This window comes from Bufo gargarizans, chromosome 2 (genome assembly GCF_014858855.1).
Source record: "Bufo gargarizans isolate SCDJY-AF-19 chromosome 2, ASM1485885v1, whole genome shotgun sequence".
Lineage (NCBI taxonomy): Eukaryota > Metazoa > Chordata > Amphibia > Anura > Bufonidae > Bufo > Bufo gargarizans.
This window is the reverse complement of record NC_058081.1, coordinates 79,252,537-79,270,833: the sequence shown is the minus strand read 5'-3', so window position 1 is coordinate 79,270,833 and position 18,297 is coordinate 79,252,537. Positions and strand designations below refer to the sequence as shown.

Here is an 18,297-nt window from a genome sequence, read left to right as displayed (position 1 = left end):
CAGCTAAAGCATCTACCAGGAAATGTGAGGTCTGTTTCAATATTGCAAGAGATTATATGACCTCTTACCTGGAGGTACCTAAGGCCAAATAACCTTCCAATTTTTGTTATTCAGCCACAGAAATAGGGATCTTGTGGTACAAGTCACTGCTATGGCTCGTCTGCACTTTGCCTCTCAGGATTGTTTTGAAACTCCTTTGTATTTCTAATCCATGGAGTCCCACATCTTCAAAGAGAGGACTTTTTAGAAATGAGTGCTACAGGGACATCAACTTTTGGTGTTTTGTCCCATTGCTCAGCGTCTTCATCAGCAAATGGATATTTCCGTTTAAATGCTTTAGTGACCCCTGATCTTTTATCTGGATCTTTCCATTCTTTAGCTATTAACTTCTTTATGTTGGTACGGATATGAAAAACTCTTTCTCCTTTCCCCCCAAACCTTGAAACATTTGATTCTGGACCGACTGGGGCTCCCTCACAGCTTGCAATTTCATTGTAGACCTCATTGTTTTTAGAAGTGACCGCTTTAATTGACGGGGCCAAGCAGTGGCAAAGCAGGGGCTTGTGTGCAACAAGAACAATGGTCATGCCGTCATTGCACTATAGGCCTAATTTGCATATTAAGAAAAAAGGAGATTTTTGTATAACTTACCAGTTAAATCTCTTTCTCGCTCTTCCTTGGGGGACACAGACCTTGGGTATAGCTCAGCTCCCTAGGAGGCGTGACACTAAGTAAAACTGTTAAGCCCCTCCTCCATCAGCTATACCCTCAGCCTGGAGATAGAGGCTACCAGTTGCGTGTCCAAGTAGTGAAAGGATAACAACCAACAACGTAAACAACAGCCAGCAACCCAACGGGGCGCCAGACCATAACCCCATAACCAAAACACAGAAGGGTGGGTGCTGTGTCCCCCAAGGAAGAGCGAGAAAGAGATTTAACTGGTAAGTTATACAAAAATCTCCTTTTCTCGCCCATTTTCCTTGGGGGACACAGACCTTGGGACGTTCAAGAGCAGTCCAAGAAGGGAGGGACCACAACCCAAGGCGGAACACCACCTGAGCATCAGGAAACCGCAGCCTGCAAGACCAGGCGGCCCAAAGCAGCATCCGCTGATGCATGCGTATGCACTCTATAGAACCTGGTGAAAGTGTGCAGAGAAGACCAAGTGGCTGCTTTGCACAACTGCTCAGCCGAGGCCCGATGCCTCTGCGCCCATGAAGCTCCGACTGCCCTGGTGGAATGAGCAGTGACGCCGAAAGGCGGAGCCCTGCCCTTGGCTCGATAAGCCTCAGACACCGCCAGTTTAATGAAACGGGCAATGGCCACCTTGGAGACCGCCAAACCCTTGCGCGAACCCTCCGGAACCACAAACAGGGAATCCGTGCGCCGAAAAGATCCGGTGACCTCCAAGTAAATCCTCAACGCCCTGACCACATCCAGACGGTGCAGTTCCCGTTCTCTGGGGTGGGAAGGAGAGGGACAGAGCGACGGAAGGACGATGTCCTCATTGATGTGAAAGGCGGAGACCACCTTTGGCAGGAAGGACGGGACAGGCCGAAGCACAACCTTATCCTGGTGGAAGACCAGGAAAGGTTCGGAGCAAGAAAGAGCCGCCAACTCCGACACCCGTCGGAGAGACGTGATGGCCACAAGAAAGATGACCTTACAGGACAGAAGGCGAAGGGAGACCTCCCGCAAAGGCTCGAAGGGGGCAGACTGGAGCGCCGAGAGCACCATATTCAGGTCCCAGGAAGGAACCGGAGGGCGGTACGGCGGAACAGAGTGAGCCATCCCTTGCAAAAAAGTCTTAATCGGCCCCAGAGAGGCCAAGGGACGCTGGAGAAGAATAGACAGCGCCGAAATCTGTCCCTTTAGAGAACTGAGGCCCAGCCCCAGGTCCAGACCCGACTGGAGGAAGGACAGGATCGTGGGAAGAGAAAACCGGAGAGGAGGGATGCTCCGGGACTCACAAAAACCCAGATAGGATCTCCAAACCCGATAGTAGATTCTAGAGGACACGGGCTTACGAGCACGAATCATGGTGCGGACTACGTCCGCGGAGAAACCCCGTTGCGTTAAGACGGCGGTCTCAACAGCCACGCCGTCAAACGTAGCGAGCCTAAATGCTCGTGGAAGATCGGACCCTGAGAGAGAAGGTCTTCCCTGGAGGGCAGTGGCCACGGTGCGTCTGCCAACAGCAACATTAGGTCGGCGTACCAGGACCGACGGGGCCAATCCGGGGCGATTAGAATCGCGGGAACGCCCTCTGCCGCGATCCTCCGAAGAACCCGTGGCAGGAGGGGGAGAGGAGGAAAGACGTACAGAAGGGAGAATTCGCGCCACGGAAGGACGAGCGCGTCGGCGCCGTATGCCTGCGGGTCCCGTGCCCTGGCCAGGTATAGGGGAACCTTGTGGTTGAATTTGGAGGCCATGAGGTCTACGTCGGGGCGACCCCAGCGAAGACAAAGGGCCTCGAACACCTCTGGGTGCAGCGACCATTCTCCCGGGTCGATGGTGGACCGGCTGAGGAAATCCGCCGCCCAGTTGTCCACCCCCGGGATGTAAATTGCAGACAAGGCTGGCACGTGCGTCTCTGCCCAGAGGAGAATGAGGGACACCTCTTGCATCGCCGCAGCGCTGCGGGTGCCTCCCTGATGGTTTATGTACGCCACAGCCGTGGCATTGTCCGATTGGATCCGAACAGGGTGGCCCTTCAGTAGATGGGTCCAGTGTCTGAGGGACAAAAGAACTGCCCTCAGTTCCAGAATGTTGATCGGAAGTCTGGACTCCGACAGAGACCAAACGCCCTGGACGGATCGGGGAGGGAAAACCCCCCCCCCCCACCCCCGTAAGCTGGCATCGGTGGTAATCACCAGCCAGTTCAGTGGAAGGAAGGACCTCCCCCTCAGAGGGATATGCAACCACCAGCTGAGGGAAGCCCGAGCCAGGGGAGGCAGAAGGAAGGTCCTGTCCAGACTCCTCAGTGATTTGTCCCAGGCCGACAGAATCGCCCTCTGAAAAGCGCGGGATCGGAACTGTGCGAATGGCACAGCTTCGAAACAGGCAACCATCTTTCCCAGCAACCGCATGCTGGATCTGAGGGAAGGACGGTGATGACGGAGAAGACTGCGAACCGACCCGCGAAGGGCCAGGCGCTTGTCCGACGGAAGGCGGACCTCCGCCAGTTCCGTATCCAGGAGCATCCCCAGGAAGATCAGCCGTCTGGAGGGAGTAAGGGAAGACTTGGGGTGGTTGATAATCCAACCAAAACGCGTCAGGGTCTCCAGAGTGAGATCCACGCTGCCGGATGCCTGAGAAAAGGAGGGTGCCTTGACCAAGATGTCGTCCAAGTACGGAAGAAGAAAAACACTTCTTGAACGTAGAAGAGCCAAGACAGGGGCCAGGACCTTGGTGAACACCCGAGGAGCCGTTGCCAGACTAAAGGGAAGGACGACGAATTGGAAGTGATCGTCCCCCACCGCGAAGCGCAGGAAGCGGTGATGACATGGAGCAACCGGAACGTGGAGGTATGCATCCTGAACGTCGATTGAAGCCATGAAATCCCCCTTCTCCAGGGAGGCCACTGCGGACCGGAGAGACTCCATCCGAAATCTCTGCAGACGGAGAAACCGGTTCAGGCGCTTTAGGTCCAAGATCGGCCGCACCGAGCCTTCCTTCTTGGGGACCACAAAGAGGTTCGAATAGAACCCCCTGAACCTTTCCGTCGGAGGCACAGGGGTGACGACACCCTTGTCTATTAGCGAGCGAATGGCCGCGAGAAAGGCGGCCGCCCGTACGGGATCCCGCGGAGGACGTGAACGGAAGAAACGGTCTGGCGGAATGGACGCAAATTCGATCTTGTACCCGCAAGATACAATCTCGAGCGCCCATGCGTCTGAGATGTGGGCCCGCCAAACGTTCCTGAACAGGAGAAGGCGGCCCCCCACCCGGGTGGGTGGGGGCGCACCTTCAGGCAGAGGGCTGCTGGCCTGTGGAAGCCCGCGCAGGCTGGGCCTTGCGCCAGGTAGGTTGCGCCCGAAAAAACGGCTTCTTGCGTCTATCCTGGGCTGGGCCGGAGGAAGAAGAACCGGCCGCTGGTCTAGACCCGGTGGGTTTACGAAAGGACCGAAACCGGGACGAACCAGCGCGACCACGGGGGGCGCCCTTTTGCCTGGACTGGGGGAGGTGAGTACTCTTCCCACCCGTGGCCTCTGATATAAGTTCGTCCAGACGGGTCCCGAACAAGCGGGAACCTGTGAATGGTAGGCCGGCCAAAGAACGTTTGGAAGCGGCGTCCGCCGCCCAAACCTTCAGCCAGAGTTCCCTCCTGACAGAAACTGCCAGGGCCGAGGAACGGGCAATGAGGGCACCCGCATCAAGGGAGGCCTCACAGATAAATTTTCCGGCCTGGATAATTAGCTGGGCTAAGGAGCGGAGGTCCTGAACAGGGACGTCCGACCCTAACTCCTGCTCCAGTTGCAAACCCCATTCAGAGACCGCTTTACCAACCCAGGCGGAGGCAAAGACCGGTCTAAGGGCCGAACCAGAGGCAGTGAATATGGCCTTAGAGAGGGATTCCGTACGACGGTCCTCAGCAGACTGGAGGGAAGATCCGTCCTGTACAGGAATAGCAGTGCTCTTGGACAGGCGAGCCACGGGAGGATCAACCTTGGGTGGGGATGTCCACGTGGTCACAGAATCCGCTGGAAAGGGATAGCAAATGTCCAGCTTTTTAGGCGTAATAAAGCGGACGTTAGGCCGAGTCCAAGCCTTGGATACCACAGAAGAAAAATCGGCATGTATGGGAAAAACCTTGGAGGCCTGTCTGGGCCGGAGAAAGGACACGCCGGCCTGCTCAGAGCTGGGGGGGTCATCATGTATCTGAAAGGTATCGCGGATGCTAGCGATAAGATGCCCCACCGCGGATGACAATTTTGACGGAAGCTCTGAGTCCATGTCCACGTCCGAATCCGCCAGCTCTCCCTCAGAAGGCGTATCCCTTTGAGAGGATAGGCTTGACTGAGCTCGCACGCGTGGCGGAGAGAGCGAAACATCAGAAGAAGATGTGCGCTCAATCCTCGGACGTTTCTGAGTATGCCGGGCCCTGGAAGATTCACTGGGAGGCAGGGAATCAGTGGGGGCGGCAGAAACGGAATTCCCAGCGGGCGCGACAGGGATTTCGGCAGCCTGCGGGAGAGGCGGTCTATCCACGAGACGGCCCACTACGTGCGTAAGGCTCTCCACCGCCTGAGACAGAGACTTAGCCCAGTCAGGGGGTTCAGAGGCAACGGGGGGCGCAGCGGGAAGCGGGCCCTGCACCGGGGCCTGACATGCAAGGCAATGCGGCTCAGATTGCCCACTCGGAAAAAGTACCTTGCAGGCGGTACAGGCATGGTACCAGGGTTTGGGGGCACCCGTGGGATCTGACATGTTGAAAAAGTGGTCGCACCCTGATACAGAGACCACAAGGGGTTGCAGCAGCTATGACCAGGAGGGTTAGGAGAGGGTTAACTGTCCTACCAGTGCCTCAGAAGAACGTCAGGAGTGAAGACCAGATCAACAGCTGCAGAAGGCAACAATATCAGAGCGTGCGTCCAGAAACGCGATCCATGCACCGGGAGTCTCCCACGTGGCTCAGCTTCCAGACCGGAGTGAGGAAACGCAGCAAAAAACTCAGCAGAGGCGCGGGAAGAAGCTCCGCCCCCTACACGCTTGACTGTCTCCTGTGAAGGAGAACGTAAACTCCGCCCCCAATGACGCGCGCGCGAAAAAAACACGCCCCCTGCTGCCGAGAGCTCTCAGGCCTATGCAGGAGCGTGAGCCACAGAACGAACTGCCGTAAAATAAAGGCCCGCAGGCCCAATGCGCGGCGATATCAGGTGGGTGACCTCACCGAACCTCCACTGTCACCATGTCCCCCGCCGAGCCCGAACCGTCGATGTCGGGCCTAAGCCCCGCCCCCCGATCACGGCACGGAGCGGCGGTGGCGGGGAGGGAGAAGGATGATGGCACCGCTTCTCAGAGAGTAATGCCAGTGGACCCTAAGACAGTGGGGGGGGGGGGGGAGTGGAAGCAGCCGCAGATGGGGAGATCTTCAAGAGAGGGACAGAGCGACGTGCTCAATGCAACCACGGGTGCCCCCCCAAAACCATGCAAATAGGGACAGGGTATGGGCTGGAAATAGCCATCTTACCTGTCTTCGCCCTCAGTTCCTTCCAGCAGGGTCGCCCCTTCAGCCACTGGCACCGCAGTGGCAGGAAGCTGGAAGAGGGGCTTGGCGTGCGGGCGACCCCCTAGCTGGCGGGATGTAGGGGAGCCAGTGCTGCCCAGATCCTCCTATTGCTTCTGTGGGGGAGGCAGCAGTGCAAATAAGTTGACACTGGCGCAGCTCAACCCCGGTAGAGCAGAGAGGTCCAATGCGTCTCTGGTATCCCTAGGAAAAAACAAAAATAAAATAACAAATTAGAGAAAAAATTAAAACAAGGAGAAAACAGCCCTGCAGTAGCAGGGGGTGTCTTGCCTCCTTGGACACTAAGCTAAAACTGGTAGCCTCTATCTCCAGGCTGAGGGTATAGCTGATGGAGGAGGGGCTTAACAGTTTTACTTAGTGTCACGCCTCCTAGGGAGCTGAGCTATACCCAAGGTCTGTGTCCCCCAAGGAAAATGGGCGAGAAAGTATCATAACTCGGAAACAGAGCTTCAGATCGACAAAAGAAAATCAGTGTTTTAATCTTGTGAATGACAGCTATGTGTCTAAAGCAAACAGTTGGATTGAGAGGTCGCTGGTGACAGATTCCCTTTTTAAAGGGCATCTGTCAGCAGATTTGTACCTATGACACTGGCTGACCTGTTACATGTGCGCTTGGCAGCAGAAGGCATCTGTGTTGGTCCCATGTTCATATGTCCCGTATTACTGAGAAAAATTATGTTTTCATATATGCAAATGAGCCTCTAGGAGCAACAAGGGCGTTGTCATTACACCTAGAGGCTCTACTCTCTCTGAAACTGCTGCGTCCTCTGCAGAGACAACTGAGCTTCTGGGTGTAACTGCAACGCCCCCGTGGCTCCTAGAGGATCATTTGCATATATAAAACCATCATTTTTCTCAGCAATGTGGGTACATATGAACATGGGACCAACACAGATACCGTCAGCTGCCAAGCGAACATGTAATAGGTCAGCCCGTTTCATAGGTACAAATCCAGCCACCGCTGCTGGATTTCATGGCGGTCGTAACCCCTGGATACGAGCAGTATATAATGTGATGGAAAAATGAGGGGCTCCATTGGGGCTTAAAAGGGTTCTTGAGGAACTAAAAAAATTAAAATACTTAAATATTACTTTATTATAAATATATTCCCAAATACCTTTTATTAGTTGTAATGGTTTGTTTTGTCTAGGGAGCAATTCATATAAATAAAATAGCAACCATCCTATTAGTACACACAGAACCTGTCCTAATCACACAGGAGGACAAGTTACTTCAATACACTAAGCTAAAGAGCTGCCTTATCTTCCTTTATGCTCCTGAATACAGTTTAATATGATCTTCTGCTGAATCTCTGTAGGACTGGAGTTCATGAGGAGACATTACCTACAAGAGAGGATGTAATGTGGGGCTGTGGTTATGGAGACTGCATACAAGTGCTGCTGCTCATTAGCCACACTCCCACCTCCTCTGTGTACTTCATGTCTCCTCATGAACTCCATCCCTACAGAGATTCAGCTGAAGATCATATTAAACTGTATTCGGGATCATAATCCCTGACAAGCAGAGCAGAGAGGAGGATGAAGCAGCTCTTTACCTCAGTGTTATTAAGTAACTTGTTCTCCTGTGTGATTAGAACAGGTTTCGTGTGCACTAATAGGACGGCGGCCATTTTGTTTCTTCTAATAATTGATCCCTAAACAAAATGAACCATTATAATTAATAAAAGGTGTTTGGGAATATATTTATAATAAAGTAATATTTAAGTATATTTATTTTCAAAATTCCCAGACAAGACAACCCCTTTAAATAAAAGAAATCACCCATTTTAGAATCTACATCCCTCAAATTATTTAAACCTGATTTCTGAATTAAAGAAGACTTTTCACCAGTCCTGACATTACCATATAAATAGCTGGCAGGGTAGAGCATACTGATGACATTTTTTTCTATGCACTGCTCCGTTCCCCTGCTGTGCCCCCCCCCCCCCCCCCCCCCGTTCTGGTTTCCAACCTGATACTGTCGGTACTGGGAGGAGGAGATTACCGTGTTTCTCAAGGGGCATCTCCTCCTTGAGCTTTTTTTTCTCGCTGGCTGTTAAGCGCTCCGCTGCAATTGGCCAGCTCACAGCCAGGGAGAAGGAGACGCCCCATGAGAAACATGGCCGTCTCCTCCTCCCTGTACTGATGGTATTAATTTACATACCAGGCAGGAAACTAGAACGGGGGGCACAGCGGGGAAACAGAGCAGCACAGAGAAAAAATAATAAGAGATAGCATGTGTCATCAGTATGCCCTACCCTGCCAGCTATTTATATGGTAATGTCAGGACAGGTGAAAGGTCCTCTTCAATGAGCAGGGAATGGTGAAAAATGAAAACTGCATGTTTTTCCATAGATAAGGCTTTTCAGTGCCCAATTGGTTGTGCCCACTTTGGGCTATCTGAGACATAACACTCCCCTTAAATTGTTAGGCAGGTTCCACTGCATACGAAAATGCCATAAATGTGAACGTAAAATGCTGTTTGGGTACACTGCAGGGTTCACCTTTTGGCTTTTGCAGCACAGATTTTGATGGATTGGTTTACAGGTGTCATGTTGCTTTTTGAACAGCCTCTGGGTAGTAGTGCAGCCATTTTCTGATAACCATACTTTTTTTTATCGTTCTCTCGGCAAAGCTGTTTGAGGGATTATTTTTTGCTGGATGAGCTACCATTATCATTGGTACTATTGTGTGGCACATGCAACTTTTTGTTTAAATTCTTTTTTTTATTCAAGTTTTGAAATTTCAAAAAATAAAATAATAATGAAAATCTATATCATAAACGTAAATAAGATTGGTCTACACAGCATTAAATGTCATGACATGTGTTACAATTTTGATCGCTTTTTATTTCATTTTTTTGGATAGCAGGATAAAGAAAAGGCTACAGTTTTGCCATTGTTTTTGGGGTTTTGTTATTGTGGTGTACACTGTGCAGAAAAAAATGAAACCTCTTTATTCTGCTGGTCAGTACGATTATAGAGATAACAATTTTATATGGTTGATTTTAAGTTTTTTCACTTGCATACAATAAAAGCATTTTTGGGAGAGAGAAAAAAAAACAAGTTTTTGTGTCACCATTTTCTGAGCCCCATTTTTTTCCCTCTAGTGATGGACTTGTGTGAGGGCTCGTTTTTTGTGGGATCAGGTGACAATTTCATTGATACCATTTTGGGTTACATATGATTTTTAGTTCTATTTTTTTATGACAGCAACAGACTTGATGAGGGGAAAGGGGAATTCTTTACACTTGACACTTATTTACTTTGTACTTCAGTCAACTTTTGAGGGTCTGAACAATTTTACAATGCTTTACAATACATGCTGTATTTTTTCACAGGTAATTAAAAAGGGGTTAAAAGCTACAACTTGTCACGTAAAAATTAAACAAGCCATCATATAGCTGTATCGACAAAAAATAAAAACATAGCTCTTAGAAAGTGAAAATGAAAAAAAAAAACAGCTTGGTCACTAAATGTCAAAAAATAGACCAGTCACTTTAAAGCGGGAGGAGGCGGCTGAGGGATCTACACGCACCCTTGGCGTATTTATTTTTTTATGATTCCCACACATAGCCTACCATCTTGTCTCTTCCATTGGACCTTTATGTCCGGGGTTTACATTCTCTTATGTTGGCTCTTTGTGTGGTTTTTCCTAGTATCCTGGGTACCCCTGCGTGCCGACCCCTCAACCCCCTTTAGGGTTCTGTTCCTCAGTGAAGTTTCCCTCCCCTTTTCTTACTGCTGATTTTATATGTTATAATTACTGTCTAATGTATATTTAATAAAGAATTTTCTATGTTTCTATATGGAGGAGCTGTAGTCCAATCTTTTTGTGGAGTGTTTACGTTTTTGATTTGTATAGGCTGACCTCAGTACAATGTGCCTCTAATAACCTGGTGCTAAAATTTGGTGGGCCTTCTAAAACATGTCAAGATGCTGGTAACTGAGTGTGGCTCCTGCTCCCTGTGTAGCATACAGCACAGTCATTTAATTTTATTACCTTGTAGCCAGAATTTGAGGCAGCAGAGTCTTCTTTAGGCAGGGGACCAGAGCAGAATGTCTCAGGGTATAGTTGATGATGTACTCCTGTAAAGGAAAACAAGCAGCTCATTACATAGTAGGGCATATGGTGACTGGGCATTTACAAGACATACAAAAACACTGTTGCCTTGGCATTTTCTGATGTCCAATGTCCATCTTCTCCAAAGCTGGAGTAACATCTTGATTTCTTGGTCTACCACTTATACAATGGCTAAAGATAATTACTTAGAAAAGCAGACTAAATATGTTTTAATCTAGAACCACACTTTGTGGCATCTGCTTGTATTCTGACATCATGAAACAAAAATGAATAAAAGAACATCTCCTATTAACCATTCTACTTTTACTGAAATCTAGTAGAGGAAAACAAAGAAGTCTGTCTTCTGGGGTCCCTTCCATATCTGCTTGGGTACCAGCTGAGGGTGGAAGCTTTGCATGCTGGGTCATATTACAAAACAGAGCAATGTAAAGTTGGCCGTATATAAATGTCAACTGAACCTACACATGTGAACACTGCTGAAATCTGTATCAGGAGCTCTATAGGGTAGTCATATCTATTAAAGGTTAACTGAGCTCAATTGCACAGTGTGTGGAGACTACCCACTATGATATGTCTTCCATACACGGTACATGTAGAGAAGAGGAGATCATGCTCACCTATCTTTTCATAGGACCCCCTCAGAAGTGGCATCAGCACACAGGACATTATAAAGAAGTACTAGGACAGTGTAGCTGTGAATCCAAGACTATGTTTAGACAGCAAAACTCTCTCCAGAAACTGCAGCAGCTATTGTATGTGCCTGTGTCCCTCTCTCACTCTGCAGCTGCTCTCTTCTACTTCTCCTGCACCTCGCATATCCCTAGAGTTCTATGGTCAGCAGCTGTAACCTTATCTCCAGGTGATTTGATAATCCATCTCTTCTCTGAACACCAATTCAGCCAGTGAATTAAAGGGGTTGTTCTTATCCTGGGTGTTTTTATAGATGGAGCAGAAAGTCCTCACTGGACTAATAGCTGCCATTCTGATGCTTACCAGGTCCTCAGTGTTCTACACTTCCTAGTTCTTGATCAACATGCAAGAAATGCCTGGAAATGCCTGCTCAACCAATCACTGGCCAAGGTGAGTGACTGGCTGAGCAGTCATGTCTTAGGTGTCCAGCAGAACCAGAAAGTGGAGAACCGCTAGGTCCGGTAATTGCTGGAAAAGCAGCAGAGGAGAATCTGAGATAAGTACTGCTCCTGCTTTTGATTTTAACCCATTCTGCCCTGTATACAACAAAAAAAAATTGGGCAACCCCTTTAACCACCTCAGCTCCCCTAGCTTAAACCCCCTTAATCACCAGACCACTTTTTACAATTCTGCACTACACTAATTTCATGGTTTATTGATCTGTCATACAACTTACCACCACCCAAATGAATTTTACCTCCTTTTCTTCTCACTAATAGAGCTTTCATTTGGTGGTATTTCATTGCTGCTGACATTTTAACTTTTTTTTTATATTAATCGAAATTGACCAAAATGTTTACAAAAAAATGACATTTTTCACTTTCTGTTGTAAAATTTTTCAAATAAAACTACATTTCTATATAAATTTTTCTCTAAATTTATTGTTCTACATGTCTTTGATAATTGGTTTGGCTAAAAGTTATAGCGTTTACAAACTATGTACAAATTATGGTGCAAAAAAATAAATTTAGGCACTTTGACTTTCTGAGCACCTGTCATGTTTCCTGAGGTTCTACAATGCCCAGACAGTACAAACACCCCACAAATGACCCCATTTCGGAAAGTAGACCCCCTAAGGTATTCGCTGATGGAAGTTAGCGGAAAATGATTATTATTATTTTTTTCTTACAAAGTCTCATATTCCACTAACTTGTAACAAAAAATAAAATTTTACATGAACTTACCATACCCCTCACAGAATACCTTGGGTGTCTTCTTGTGGGGTATCTATACTGCCCTGGCATTTTAGGGGACCTAAAGCGTGAGAAGTAGTTTGGAATCCAAATGCGTAAAAAATGTCCTGTGAAATTGTAAAGGTACTCATTGGAATTTGGGCCCCTTTGCGCACCTAGGCTGCAAAAAAGTGTCACACATGTGGTATCGCCGTACTCAGAAGAAGTAGGGCAATGTGTTTTGGGGTGTATTTTTACATATACCCCTGCTGGGTGAGATAAATATCTCTGTAAAAGACAACTTTTCCAATTTTTTTTATACAAAGTTGTCATTTTACAGAGATATTTCTCTCACCCAGCATGGGTATATGTAAAAAGTCACCCCAAAACACATTGCCCTATTTCTCCTGAGTACGGCAATACCACATGTGTGACACTTTTTTACAGCCTAGGTGCGCAAAGGGGCCCAAATTCCAATGAGTACCTTTTAGGAGGGCATTTTTAGACATTTGGATTCCAGACTTCTTCTCACGCTTTAGGGCCCCTAAAATGCCAGGGCAGTATAAATACCCCACATGTGACCCCATTTTGGAAAGAAGACACCCCAAGGTATTCCGTGAGGGGCATGGCGAGTTCATAGAAGATTTTTTTTTTTTGGGCACAAGTTAGGCAGAAATTGATTTTTTTTGTTTTTTCTCACAAAGTCTCCCTTTCCTCTAACTTGGGACAAAAATTTCAATCTTTCATGGACTCAATATGCCCCTCAGCGAATACCTTGGGGTGTCTTCTTTCCAAAATGGGGTCATTTGTGGGGTGTTTGAGGGTCTCCACAATCATTACATGTATGGCCAGCATTAGGAGTTTCTGCTATTCTCCTTATATTGAGCATACGGGTAATGAGAAGAAAAAATGGGCTGAAAGAAAAAATAAACGGCACAGATTTCTCAATTCGCATCAATCAATGTGAATGAAAAAATCTCTGCCAAAAAAGGAGCAAAAAAAAAGGAGGGGAAAGGCGTCTGCCAGGACATAGGAGCTCCGCCCAACATCCAAACCCACTCAGCCCGTATGCCCTGGCAAACCCGATTTCTCCATTCACATCAATCGATCAATTTTTTATTTATTTTTTTATATACAAAGTGTTTGCCAAAGCATATGAACACCGCCCCTCAGCCAAAAAGCCTTGGCAAACGTATCTTTTTTACTGCAGAGGAGAAATCTCGTCTTGCAGCGCCGCATACACCGACTTTTGTGTAATCTGACAGCAGCGCAATGCTTCTGTCAGAATGCACATCAGTGCTGCAGCTGGTCAATCGGTTGGTCCACCTGGAAGGTGACGTCCGATGCTCGCTCTTCCCTCAGTCTCCAGCAAATCGCACTGGCGCAGCCCTCAGTGGGTACTGCGTCTGCGCGAGACTTTGCTCGGCCGTCAGGGAGGGGGAGGAGAGGGATGAGACGCTGTGGGCGGTTAGGGATTCAGGAGGAAGGCGTTTTGGGCACTGCAGGGGGGCGTTACTGGGCACACAAAGTGGAACATAACGCCCCTCTGGGCACCTTCAGTATTAATTAGCATAATTATAAAAGTCTTTTTTCAGCAAAACTACTGGACGGATTACAGTATAGAACAGCAAAGCCGATTCAAGGTAATCTGTGGAGCATGACTGGTTTAAAATCTGAATTTGTGTTATCAGAGGTGACAGAATCCCTTTAACATTAACTTTATATAACATTTGAAACAGAACATTAACTTTTATAAACTTTATTGAACTTTTGGAACATTGACTTTTTTGCTTACCTGTTTTAAAAAAAAAAAAATTTTTTTTACCTTTATAGGACAAACCTCTCCTTCTCCATGGGACAATGTGCAAAGCGCAAATCGCCCAGCGATGTGGCGAAGTACATTATGCACTTTGTCCCAGGTGATAGGAGAGGTTTGCAGCAGCAGTGTGTGAAAGGGCCCCAAGATCCTTGTGTGCCTGTCCTGTGTCACGCAATCCCTATACTAAGTGTACCTGTGTGTGGTACTTCCGGAAACACTCCCCTAAGCATAGGGCAGGGTGGTCAGGGTAGTCAGGACAGAAATAGCGGGTGTCACGCCTTATTCCACTCCTGCTACAGACACAACATCTTTTTCGGGATGACGCTTGGGTTGAGGTACCAGCAACGACATTGGGGAAATGTCGCTTGTGTAGACGGCTAACTACACTGGTGGTTGGGGCCACGGAACCTCCTGGATACAGGAGGTTCTCGATGATCTCTTCCTGAAGTTTGAGGAAGGATCGTGTTCTCCCAGCCTTACTGTAGAGAACAAAACTATTGTACATCGCCAATTGAATTAGGTATACAGACACCTTCTTATACCAGCGTCTGGTCCTGCGGGAGAGTAAATAAGGAGCCAACATCTAGTCATTGAAGTCCACCCCTCCAATGAGCAAATTATAGTCGTAGACCAAGAAGGGCTTTTCAATGACTCCAGTTGCTCATTCAATTTGGATTGTCATGTCTGCGTGAATGGAGGAGAGCATGTAAACGTCACGCTTGTCTCTCCATTTCACCGCGGGCAGTTCTTCGTTACACAAGGCAGGCCTCTCTCCCCTTGCAAGACGGGTGGTAACGAGCCATTGGGGGAAGCCCGCGCGATGCCACAGGCGCCAATCTGTTCTAGAAACAAATGCCTGAAGAGGGCCACACTTGTGTAGAAATTGTCCACATAAAGATGGTACCCCTTGCCAAATAAGCGTGACACCAAGTCCCAGACTGTCTTCCCACTGCTCCACAGGTAGTCAGGGCAACCGACCGGCTCCAGGGTCTGATCTTTACCCTCATAGACACGAAATTTGTGTGTATAGCCTGTGGCCCTTTCACAGAGCTTATACAATTTGACTCCATACCGGGTGCGCTTGCTTGGGATGTATTGTTTGAAGCCAAGGCGCCCGGTAAAATGTATCAGGGACTCGTCTATGCAGATGTTTTGCTCAGGGGTATACAAATCTGCAAATTTGGTGTTAAAGTGGTCTATGAGAGGCCGAATTTTGTGGAGCCGGTCAAAAGCTGGATGGCCTCTGGGACGAGAGGTGCTGTTGTCACTAAAGTGCAGGAAACACAGGATGGTCTCAAATCGTGTCCTGTACATGGCAGCAGAGAACATGGGCATGTGATGAATTGGGTTCGTGGACCAATATGACCGCAATTCATGCTTTTTTGTCAGGCCCATGTTGAGGAGAAGGCCCAGAAAAGTTTTAAATTCGGAAACTTGGACGGGTTTCCACCGGAAAGACTGGGCATAAAAGCTTCCCGGGTTGGCGGCTATAAATTGAGTGGCATACCGGTTTGTTTCTGCCACAACTAAGTCCAAGAGCTCCGCAGTCAAGAACAGCTCAAAAAACCCCAGTGCCGATTCGATATGAGCTGTCTCAACCCGAATTCCAGACTGGGCGGTGAAAGGGGGAACTACTCGTGCGGCTGAAGATGGGGGCTGCCAATCAGGGTTTGCCAGCACATCAGGGACTCTAGGGGCTCTACGGGCCTGTTTGTGCGGTGGCTGCGACGGGGGAACTACTGCACGTGCCACTGTACCAGCTTCAACTGCCCTTCTGGTGCTCGCCACTTCACCATGTTCTACGGCAGTGCTGGTACTAGGTCCAGGATGGGCTGCGCTGCTGGTATATGCCTCACCACGTAATCCGACAGCGCCAGCCCCACTCTGCTGCCCTTGAAGCGGATCCTGCGCAACCTGTGGTCTAGCAACACGGGGCCGGGTACGCCTGGTGGTATCAGGGACCTCAACCTCATCGTCAGAACTTTGGGTCAGACTGCCACTGCTTTCTACAGGTTCGTATTCTGACCCGCTGGATTCGTCAGATGAGGGTTCCCATTCCTCATCCGACTGGGTCAGAAGCCTGTAGGCCTCTTCAGAAGAATACCCCTTAATTGCCATTTGGTCAACTAAGTTTAGGGGTTATTCCCTGAGACTACCCAAGAAAAAAAGCTTGTGTAGTGATTGCGCAGTGATAAAAAATAAATACAATTTTTGTCACTGCAGCGGGGCGGGCGTGGGTGAACGCACGTGTGGGCGACCGATCAGGCCTGATCGGGCAAACACTGCGTTTTGGGTGGAGGGCGAGCTAAGGTGACACTAATACTATTATAGATCTGACTGTGATCAGTTCTGATCACTTACAGATACTATAAAAGTACTAATGCTGATTAACGATACGCTAATCAGCGAATCAGTGACTGCGGTGCGGTGGGCTGGGCGCTAACCGACGCCAACTACCTACCAAAGGGGCCTAAACTATCCTAAAACCTAACAGTCAATACTGGTGAAAAAAAAAAAAGTGACAGTTTACACTGATCACTTTTTTCCCTTTCACTAGTGATTGACAGGGGTGATCAAGGGGTTAATTGGGGTAATGGGGGGTGATCTGGGGCTAAATGTGTTGTGTTTTGTGCACTTACAGTGATCTGTGCTCTCTGCTGGGACCAACCAACGAAAAGGAACCAACAGAGAGCACAGAAGCCATTTTACATATTATATTTATAACTATAATGTGTTAAATGGCTTTTGATTCGATTTTTTTAAAAGTCACCAACCTGCCAGCACAGATCATTGGCTGGCAGGCTGGTGACGAACTTCTGCTGCGACTTTTCCCGGCCCGCATCTCGCGAGATAACGCGCCGATGCGTCGAAGAGGAACAACCCGACCGCCCGCAGGACGCATCCCTGCGTTAGGTCGGTCGGGAAGCGGTTAATAGTGAGTGATCAATGCAGAGGAGGCTGGAAAGAAAGGTATTTTCTGTAATATAAAAACAAAGTTTCTAATCTTCACTTGTACTATAGACTTACATGGAAAACTTGAACAGAAAAGTATTAAATGGTGAAAACACTGACTATCAAATACAAAGACAATTCACATGTGTACAGTATATGTTCATCCCATTCGCAGAAATCGCTAATAATTCAACAGTTTCATTGCACAGTGTCACTAGATACAGCTTATCGTGAATAATGCATAGATAGAAATGAAAAGACCAACCTCTAGTGAAAGCGGCTGAGCAAAATCCACACGTGCACAACCCAGAGAGCTGGACCAGGGACAAAACGCAGACGTGAGGAATCGCAACAATCCCAGAAAAGATGCCAGCTGACAGAACAAGCCAGATGTTAGAGGAGAAAGGGGGGCAGACAACCAGGAACATTTCATGTATTGGTATAGACTAACCTCTCTACCGGTGCCAGAAGATTCTGGACACGTGTCATAGGATATACCCACAGGTGCAATAAGGATGTCTGAAACTACTCCAGACCGCACAGCTGATATCATCTGCAGAACCCATTCCTGAGCTACAGGAGACACTTTGCGACAATTTAGAGAGGAGGTGGACTCCAAAAACACCAGCACATGTTGCCCTTCTGTAAGCAGTGTCTCAATATACTGTTAGGAGTTGAGGAATGGACAAGTTACAACTTACAGCATCAAAAATCAAAACAGTGAAAGGAAAAATGTATAAAAATCATAAACTCCAATATGAATTCATAAAATATTTTCCCATTGGTAGACATCAGGACAAGAATGACAAATAGGTACAACATTTTGTAAGGCTTCATCCCTCACCACAGAAAGAACAGCTTCCCCGAGATGTTTGGAGGATCCATTTGGTGGAATAAAGACAACGCCCAATTTCTGCAGGAACCACCTAAGAGCCCATAAAATCATTAGGTCAGAGATGGAAGCAAACTGGATGAAAGCTTGAAGAGTCCCCCCCATTGTTACTGTCCTGCCGACTGGGTACAGAGAAACGCAACTGCATGCTGGGCGGTAGAGTTGGTGGCAACCGTCCAATGCCCAGCGTCTATGTTGTACAGGTCCCATTACTTGGATTAGCACCCTGGGCAATACTTGCTGGGCCTTGTTCAGTTGGCTTCCATCTCTTCAAGGAGAGTATTCCGGGAGTTACACTTGAACGCCAACCAAAAGGCAAATATTCTGGCTGCAGTGATGGCTAACCTCTGGCACTACAGGTGTGGTGAAACTATGACTTCCAGCATGCTCCATTCATTTCTATGGAGTTCTGAGAACAGCCAAGCAAGTGTACATCTTGG

At 48.1% G+C, this 18,297-nt stretch overlaps 1 protein-coding gene across 1 annotated transcript in view; it reads right to left on the bottom strand.

Annotated features, from left to right (window-relative positions):
- GPAT2 (glycerol-3-phosphate acyltransferase 2, mitochondrial) overlaps window positions 1-18,297 on the bottom strand; it is a 189,234-nt gene that overhangs the window by 51,127 nt on the left and 119,810 nt on the right. The window contains exons 11-14 of the mRNA XM_044277008.1: window positions 17,810-17,891; window positions 17,417-17,629; window positions 17,231-17,338; window positions 10,252-10,337 (exon numbers count right to left, since the gene is read on the bottom strand). Coding sequence (XP_044132943.1) covers window positions 10,252-10,337; window positions 17,231-17,338; window positions 17,417-17,629; window positions 17,810-17,891 — 489 coding nt within the window. The remainder of the gene's footprint in view (window positions 1-10,251; window positions 10,338-17,230; window positions 17,339-17,416; window positions 17,630-17,809; window positions 17,892-18,297) is intronic.